The sequence below is a fragment of the Anopheles maculipalpis genome, chromosome 3RL, assembly GCF_943734695.1.
Source record: "Anopheles maculipalpis chromosome 3RL, idAnoMacuDA_375_x, whole genome shotgun sequence".
In the NCBI taxonomy this organism is placed as follows: domain Eukaryota; kingdom Metazoa; phylum Arthropoda; class Insecta; order Diptera; family Culicidae; genus Anopheles; species Anopheles maculipalpis.
Genome location: NC_064872.1, coordinates 55,724,682 through 55,734,231, shown reverse-complemented (window position 1 = coordinate 55,734,231; position 9,550 = coordinate 55,724,682). Strand labels below are relative to the sequence as shown.

General features: G+C 44.5%; 1 protein-coding gene across 5 annotated transcripts in view; it reads right to left on the bottom strand.

Moving 5' to 3' along the window:
• Positions 1–558: 558 nt before the first annotated feature.
• LOC126563331 (ion transport peptide-like) overlaps positions 559–9,550 on the bottom strand; it is a 31,084-nt gene continuing 22,092 nt past the window's right edge. For 3 of the 5 annotated variants that reach the window (XM_050219965.1, XM_050219966.1, XM_050219967.1), the window contains exons 2-3: positions 4,073–4,290; positions 1,582–1,709 (exon numbers count right to left, since the gene is read on the bottom strand). In XM_050219965.1, the coding sequence (XP_050075922.1) occupies positions 1,586–1,709; positions 4,073–4,290 (342 nt within the window). In that variant the 3' untranslated portion in view covers positions 1,582–1,585. Of the gene's footprint in view, positions 677–1,567; positions 1,710–4,072; positions 4,291–9,550 lie in introns of those variants that run through there. The other 2 variants (XM_050219964.1, XM_050219963.1) reach the window with 2 other exon arrangements.

The window sequence follows — 9,550 nt, the reverse complement described above, 5'->3', positions numbered from 1 at the left end:
CTTTCGTCTCATGCTCCTGCTTCCTGCTATAACTACTCTAATGGCCATCACGCGCAACCACGTCACGGCCCAATCCAGCTCTGCTTGCAACCTGTTCAATTTTAACTAGCTTGATACTCGTGAAATAATTATGTACAAAATGTAACTTCCCAGCGGGCAAAACGAAAGCGTTCCTATCTGGTTTTCTAACATATGCTTGACAATAAAAGCAAACGGAAGCTGTTTAACGCGTAACATTAACGTGGCATAATCTATATATTCGGTCAGTTGGGAAAAGGATGGATCGATACCGATCGGTCAATATTTTACAGGCACGCTAATAGTACTTAAGCGAAAGGAAAACGTTTCAGCACTGCAAAACAAACACCTCCAGCATCCAGAGATCCTTCCTCGGATCCTCATTCCTGCACAAACGGTAGAGAGCATGGTGTGATCCACACACGACCGGGGTTTTTGGTGGTGGTGATGGAGCGTTGGCTTGGTCACAAAACAAGAAGCAAAAAGTGCGCCACACTTTCAACTGCTTTAGCGGCGTTCAATTCATTGGGACGACGGTGGCACATTTTACTTCTTTTTGCCCAACATTTCGCGCCATTTCATGAACTTTTCCTTCTCCTCCTCGAGAAACAGTGCTTCGACGCATGCCAGGAAGTAATCCGTTCCGAAGCAGCCCTCCCTAAAAGGGTGAAGATAATGGAAAAATGGATTGTTTTAGTTAAAAGTTTAAAAATGACAAATTGATGCAAAATTGAGAGATTACAAAATTTGTTCAATGTTGAAAAATTTCAAAATATTCATCATTTATAGGATTTGTTTTGAAAAATATGCCCAAACGCTCTCTCTTTCTGTCTTAATGAGCTTCAAACATTAAAAATGTTTGCTTGAACTATTTACAATGACGAAATTCAAGCGGCCCAGAGGCTACCAGAATCGTTCCCAAAATAACAAAGTACAATGCAAAAATATTTTTCTTCTTCTGGCTGGTTGGCTTAACGCCTTGGATGATTAATCCTCACTACGCCCCATAGCAAAAACGTTATTTAACACAAAAAAATAATCAAAATCAAATTTAAAATTTATCAAAATACAAAAGATCTTTATAAAAACAAGATCCATGAAAAAATTAAGTAAAAACAACTAAACTATAACTAAAAAATAAATAAAACATAAACATACCATTAAGTCAAGAGAACTAAATGCATGAAACATAAATAAAACGGGGGTTTGCTGGTGGTACATATTTGGTGTACTGGGTTCCGCGCGATCGATCGTTCCACTGGTGGTAGTCTTCGGTGTTCGGTAGTTAAATCGAGCGATGCATTCAACAGCATCAACATTTCTTCTCCTGTGCCATGACAAAACTCGGGGCGGTTCCGCGTTCGACCCTCTGGCGTCGATCGTTCTTCCTCTTCTACTGCTCGGGTGCTTCTCTTCGGTATCCTTCTGCAGATCCTTCTGCAGCTCGTCACAAATGCTTTTTTATGTCGATGCGGGTAATGTTGGGATCTCAGGTCAGAGGAGAGGGTTAATTGTGGCACGAAAGAGACGTCAGCCTGGTATACTATGTGTGCTATACCAGCAGGTTTTATAACGTGTTCGGATCAGCACCGTTTAGCACTTTTATCAGCGGTTTAAAGTTTTCGATCTCATCCGTTAGCTGTAACGCGTCTATACAGCCCTTGAAGTAATCTGTCGTGAAACACTGCTTTCTGCAAAAATGAGGGTAACAAAGATGGTAAACCAAGTGGAGATGGTTTAGTAACGTCAACTTTAGTATGGTGACGCAATTATGGTTTGCTTTTTCAATTTTCCTTGGTTAGTGAGTTGCTGCAAAGCTGTGTGATTGGTTAGACTGGTAGATGTGAATAAAATTAGATTGATGGTTAGTTGATTAGCTGGTGAAAACAAATGCTGTTAACGTTTTACGTTCATCTTTTTACATAACACATTTACAGTAAAGGCTTAACGACCTTCTAATAAGGTCATGCCGGCCATCGAATGGCTTATTAGACTTATTGACACAACGTAGTTGGATAGTTAGTCCTCACTACGGGGGAACGGTCCGGGTTGGGTTTAAACTCCGGTCCTGCCGTGTGAAGACCAACTCCTCTGTCATCCTACCACCCATTGAATATAGCCTCAAAGGACAATATAAAAGAAGTTATAAAAAGACCAGTTCTGTTGATAAAATGCAAATATTCTTGAAACAATCAGGATAGTAATTTTGATTTCCTTTTTTTTTCATACAAAGCACAGCCAATATTACCTTCTCATCTCTGTTGCTTACTTTACCATGGACTTCAGCTTGGTATTTTTAATGAATCGGTGGTTTCTGGGCAAACTTAAAATTGCGTTAAAAAATTGAGCTGTATATGATGCTTTAAACGTATTTTGGAATGGTTATTTAACGAAGAAATATCACAAACGAGTAGTGTACAAAAAAAAGTTACAATAAATCATAAAGATTCCTCGCACTCTGCCGTCGTTAAAATACAGCGAACCGGAGTTGTCAATATCATCGCAATAGATACGCGTCGAAAGCAGGCAATCCTGCATTCTTTCTGCATTCATTAAAATCAATCAATCCACTTAACCGATCCTTGCCGCGATGCGCAACGCGCTGCACTTTGATAAATCACTGATTGTTTAGCGAACGACCCAAAAGGGACAGTTGGTGAAGCTTTTGTTTGTGAAATAATTTGCATTTTATTCGATCGTGATAAACAGTTCGCCTTATTACAGCTTGTTGTTTGTAAACAAATGTAGCCTGTTACCAGTTTTCGAACATTACAAGCCAAGCAGTAAATGTAAGGTAGAAACACCAATTGGTAATAGGTCTGCAACACACTACCACCGCATGTCTAGTGTACGGTCGTAAGTATCGGTGGTAGAGGAAACATTTGCCCCCCCAGCCGTAAACAAGCGAACCGTCGTCGCCAAGATGTCTGCCAACATCCGAACAAGATGTCGTGTATCTCAGTTCCGCAATAGCAACAGCCATACTGCGTACGGGCCGTATTGCGTACGAGGTCAACGGTACATGAGCGCACATACACACACAACTCTCGCACGTAAGCGATGTGTGCCGCAAGCAACAGAAGGTAGAAGAAGCAAAAACTCACGATTGCCCCGTTCCACCCAAACCCTAATGCCCTTTTTAACAGCGGGCTTAAGCGGATCTGGCATAAGACAACCTGCGCCGAGCACTGTTGCACTGGTGCTGCTGGCAAGTACCGTACAAGAGCATAAATTAAACGGGGCGTCTGTTTGTGGTGAAGCATTTCTAGAAGCTGCGAATCAAAGCCATGAAGCCGCTAGCAGTAGTAGGCACACGAACCGGACACCTATATGTGAACGAAACGGTGAGCTTGCTTCTTAGGTTTTAATCGAAAAAAAATCTTTAAAAAATGATACCGATCAGTAAGGTTTGGCGCTAGACTTTCCTGTGTAACTGCGATTGCTATATTTAGTCCATCTTGTGCAGTCATTAAGCCACCACTAAGGAAACTACTATCACCACGCGGGAGAGATAAGACAAACTATAGCTCCGGACGATGATTCGCCGCTTTTGTCTTCGCGCTCATCGCGTAAAGCCGTATCTCCGGTAGCGATCGGCATTTCGATTGCAACGTATCAGGTCCGATTTGTGTAGCAAGCTCGTTACGCTATGAATAAGCGATCGTTAGCAATCGAACAAATGGTAATTAGTATGCAGCAATTAACTGGTTAGAAATTAGCATCAGCTATCGCAGACAAATGGGCTTTTTATGGGACGGAAAATTTATGTGTTTCGTACGGCTTGTGGCCGCTTCCGATTAGTGCTTTTGGCTCGCTACCTGTTGTTGTCTGTTCATCATGTACGGCGATGTGTTGGATTATAAATCGGTTTATACCGTTTATCTACGCTGCATGCATTTACTGTGAATTAATATGAAACATTTACAGCACGTTGTAACGTACAGTGATTTATTAAGCGATTGCTACTTTTTCCACGAGATGAAATCCATGCTTGTGCAGTTAGTCGAGCTGTTAATGTGCGGAATAGATGATAAAAAAGCAGTGGTACACTTACTTGCAGAAGGACAGAATCTGTGGCTCCCGGAACAGCGAGTAACAGTCTTCACATATTCGGTCCAACCGGTAGAAGATCTGTTTGTTGAACTGTCCTTTACATTCTATGTCAAAAAAAGAGCTGCGCTTCACGATGCTGTGGTGAGGTAAGGCTACAGTTGACAGTGGTACCAGTGCGATAATCAATGCCAACGAAATTGCTAGATTGCGGGAACACATCTGCAAAGAGGCGAGAAATGGGAAACAGACACGAAAGAAACCAATTAACCGATTGTATACGAGCAAGGTAACACCCCGAACAAGCGTAAATCCCCGGCAGAAACGTCCAAAAAGAAAAAAAAAACGAACTTTTTTGTACGTGCTAACTTGAAGTACCATTTTTGTAATCTTTGAGTGGATTTAAAAAATTTCTCTATCACGGGTTATTTTTATTTAATTGTATTCCATTTAACAAACATTTCATGCTTGCTAGCACCGGTAAATGCGTCATTTGCGGGGAGAGGGAGGACTTTCCTAACTGCTTGCTGACGTGGACGGTGCTTCACCATTTTGCCAGCCACCTTTACGGTCTATTTGCGTAAATCTCGCTTTGCTGAATGCTGAAACACAAATTATGAATGGGTTTCAGCAGCGAAGACGCATGAATAAGGAGGTGAAAAAAGACTAATAAAGACATAAACTCTCTGTGACTCAACCGCTCCATCTCCCCACAGTGTCCTTTGTCATTCTACACCGCACCATGCGTCTCCATCGGCACCGAGCATATGTAAATCGCAGGCTAATTTAATCGTTCTTCTGCAAAAAACCTGCCCCTTCTACCATAATAAAAAAAAACCTCCCCGAATGGGATGGTGTGTTAAAGAAACCCTTCGGACACGAGCAGTATTCGCTTGCTCATAAATAACGTCACGAGAAGCGGAAACACCAAATTTTCAAACGAAGCCGACACGTTTGCTCCGTTCGCTGGGAGAGCGGACCATATCTTCGACGCATATATTGGGCGCAATGTTGATCCCAGCGTTAATCAACGCCTGAAGAAGAGGTATACGAAAAAAAAATCCAACATGCGACAGAAAATGCAAATTAAGAAACGCAGAACAGCACAAAAATATACAACATTTACTTTTGCCGTGTACGAAAAGAAAGAAGCAATCCACGAATGCATTCGGAGCTGACAGATCTCGAGAACGGTAGGTTGGATCTACCTGCCGTGTAGGTTGCTCGTACGGAAAGCGAGGAACCCCCTCGCGAAACGTTTGTTGTAGCTTCGTTTTGTTTTTGTGTGTTAACTTCTACGCATGCGAAACGTTGTAAATCTGCTGCTTGCTTATGCGCTTATTAAAAACGTGTCCCCACGAACAAAAAACCCGGTTCGACGGTTTGGGAAATCGCACTGGAGCAAGCAGCGGTCTCCTTTTTTTCCAGTTTATCTTCCCCGGGTGGTCATGTCATTTTATTTTAATTCGTCCTCTTTCGGTCCACCCTAACCCTCCCACCCTTCGTACATCCATCGAGCCACCCCCTTTTTGTGCACCGGCAACCGGTTCGGGCAACTCCCTTCGCTATTGAATCCACTTCCTTCCACCTGTTGGCAAAACCCCTGCTGCAAAGTGACTTTATGGAGCCACCCGGTGTTTCGTGGAAGGATGTTATAAAATCGAATTTAAATGCCACACTAACGGGCTCTGCCCGATCGGCGAACGACAACGGGAAGAAAACGCACACACACAGAAAAAAAAGGAAACACACACCTTTAACATTAATAAATGAAGATAAATAAATAAAAACCGAAAGTCGCACATAAAGATTTCACGCCGATTTGCCGCCGATCGGCGACGGATCGCACCAGGCAGTGCCCGAACCTGAAACCTGAGACTTTACTGTCCCATTAATTCTCGCCCCATAAGCCTCTGACCAGCCCCATGTGCGGTGGTCGTTATTTATTTATTTCACTACACTCTTCGGGGGGGTTTTTTTTGCACCATCATCTGTTCCACGCCGCGTGTGTTGTTTCGGTTGTTTTGTTTTGTTCGCTGCGTTCTAAATCACCACTAGCCGCGATCTGTGATTCTCTAGAGTTGTACATGTAATTTCCCTTAATATTTTTCCCTCCTTTTTCGATGAACCTAGTAGACAGGTGATCCGCCAAAAAAGAAGTAGTGATCTCTCGTACACTCCAAAGAAATCTTTGACATCTATATCAGACAGGAGTTTTGAAATATGGCACACAGGTGCAGCCAACCAATGGGCGAGATTTCTACTTCGCGGGTATGAATGTCTTCGCTAAGTGTAAACATTTAATCCCGAGAAACGTGTCTGGTGTTGGACAACCAACTTTGGTGCTTCCTCTTCCGTCACATACGGCTTAATTTTCCCTCATTTTCTCACCCCAAAAACAGCACACATTTATCATCGATAGTCGTGCGACAGTAACTCATTCAGCAAAACAAGTGGCCTTTAGTTTAGTAGCTGCCGATCGAAAACCGGACGAGAGGCCAGTGGCAAGCGAACCGACGCGGCATGCTAATGTGTAGCTAATTATTTAAGCTAAAATCACACCCCGAAAGCAACCTACGCATCAAAGTGATCGCGTGCGCGGGACGATCTCAGCTCCGTTTGATCTCTCCGGTGCTGTCAAACGTCGCACTTCCCATGCGACAATAAATAAGCCGAATCAACCATTAATCACTCGACACTCGGCGAACCACCGTTATTAATGTTTCGACGCTAAAGCCGAACACGTAACACCGCTTGCCCGTTGCCCGTTCGTACACCAAATCTCTGTTCTGCGTCTTGTGACTAGCTGGGCCGGACAAACTTCCGGGAGCACCCACCATAAACCGAAACACTCTCTGCGCCCTTGACAGACAAACGGTGTTTTTTTGTGGTTGTTGTTATTGTTATGTTCGAATAGGTTAGTGAACTGAAGGTGTGCAAAATTTGAGCTGCAACGCAAATTGCCGATGCGTGCTACTAGTGTCCGTGGCGGAGTATCCTTGATCGTGCTGCTCACGTGACCTAGTTTGAAGGTTGTGGTCGTTAGTTTTTGTGTGTGTGTGTCAGTTAGAGCAGTATGGAAGTAGGAAGCGTTTTGTGCTAGGAGACTGTGTTTCCATTTCACTATATCACTCAAAACAGTTACTGTGGAGGTCCTCCAGATTTTATCATGACTTCATCAACGAAATTGCTCCTAAGCGACATTGATCAACAATGCAATTCCGGAATTCTTTTTTTAAAGTCTCAATTACCTACCATAAATGTTACATGTTCCTATCGTTTGCCCAGCAGTACATAATTTGTAACGTATCTGATATCCGAGAGATCGCAAAACAGCAGGTATTGACGTCAAAGACGAGCTGGAAGATGCGATCATCCGGGATTCACGATCACATGATCCCGTAGTATCGCGTGCATATAGCAGCATTCATCTACAACCTTTGCTCGTGGACCCATCCAACCGTGACTTCCCACGAGTTGTTCGTCAAACGATGCCTTGAGGAATTGATTCTTTGAACGATTGTTTAATTTCAGCCCTCTGTCCGAGAAGTCTGCCCTGTACGATATGTACTCTCCTCTTTCAACGCTTCATTAAAAAGGCTCTTTGAAAGAGGACAAAATCCCGAAGATACGTAAGAACAATTAACTTTCCGTTCAGAAGCGGAAAGAAAGGGTTAGGATCAGTTGCTGGCCGTCTCTGCGTCAAGAATTCCACGAACCGTGTCATGGCCCTTGATCCTTCGGACTGGTTTTTACTATAAATAAACAGCTACCTGCAGCAAATACGCAATGATTACCAATCGGCTGTACGCGGCCAGCCCGGACAGGCCAACAGAATGATGGCGATTGACCAGCAGTTGCTGCAGTGTGTTTGCAAATCGCACCAACGAGATGTGGGGTGAGGGAGCGTGCCGTCTGTGTGTGCATGTGTATGGAATCGGTGCAATTGCAACCTTCAATGGAAGTTCGCGAGCACCTTCCTGCCCCTGAGCTGGTGCTGGACGCTTTCACAGAAAGGAAACAACGAAATACCGGTTCTCTAGCGAAACCGTACTAACAAAACACAAATCACGGCAAAAATCACCGCACCAACGCAACGGGTGCCCTTTCCGGCCCTGAGCGTTTGCAGAACGATTACGGCGAGAGCAAACTGCCACCTTGGTGGTATTGTGTGGCCATACTGTGGCAGGGCAGAGCACACTTACTTGCACACCACTTATTAGCCCGCCCCGGCTCTTTGTACGGTTTGGGTGGGGGAGGAATGGGGGTTGTACCGTGCTCGATACTCATTTCAAGGCCAATTGGAAACATGGTCAAATGGTGTCCGCGTAAAGCGAGTAGTAGTTCATCGAACATCTCACTTTCACGCAAGAACGAGCGAATGATTAGCGAAAAAAAAAAGCGAAGCACACCTTCTACGTCAACTGTTGCTGATACTGCAACAGCTCATGGGGCGCACATCGCTCTACGCAGCAGTTGGGGACGCTCAGCCGTGGACTTCTAAAAAAAAAAAACAGGCATACAACCCACCACTAATTATCCCACCATCAGTGGCGGATCGTTCCCACGTCCAATTCCGCGCGTACAGGCCGGAATCGGGAGAGGGAAGTCATCATTGTTGTATGATGATGACGACGAAGATGATGGCCATTCTTCACTTTCCAGCGAGCACTTCTTCATGTGAGCATCTTTTTTGTTTTTTTTTTGTTGCACTTTTCCAATAGCGTGGTGCTATTTATAGCACGACCGGTCTAACCGTTTAAGGGACGTCGTAAACGTTATCTGCGATCTCTGCACCGGCAAGCTATGTGTCCAGTGCGTGAAGAGATCTGAAAACTTAAACACTAGCCGATTTAATGTTTGTGCTTCAATTAGCACCTAAAACCTAACTCCGCTAAAAAAAAGCATGTAAAATATACCATAAAAAGTTTATGCCATCCGGGCAAGGGTGTCCAAACTTTCTGCCATTCTCTGTCGGTGGACAGTTTTCTACCATGGATGCCGAGTGGTGCGTCTATTTCAAAAGAAAACGGTCCGACATCTGATGTAGTCTAGCTATTCTTACGCTTGTAATTGGAAACCAATTATATCGCTATAAAAACGACCGCACGCGGCCACAAAAGTAGAGACACTCCGCAGGATCACTCCGCACCGGCTAATGGAGGTGAACCGGCCAGTGTGTGCATGATGCGGCTGGTGGTTTAGGTTATTTTTAGCCCCTCAACTAAGGCCTAAGCTTCCAGCGCCGGGGCGAGGTCCGACGGGGGCTAGTGAAGAGAATGCTCAACCGTTTCGCTACAGCCTCTCCGTTAGTAATGCCGCCAGTGGAGGAGAGGTGCAGAGTGCAATTCAACACCTTCTTGTGTCGCTACCGCGGCGAGCCCCCTTTCCCAGCCCAACCAGCGGACTCGGTCGGCGCCCCAGCAGACCCAGCAGAGCAGCTGTTAGAGATCGGGTTTGAATCGCGACAAATTGGTACTTC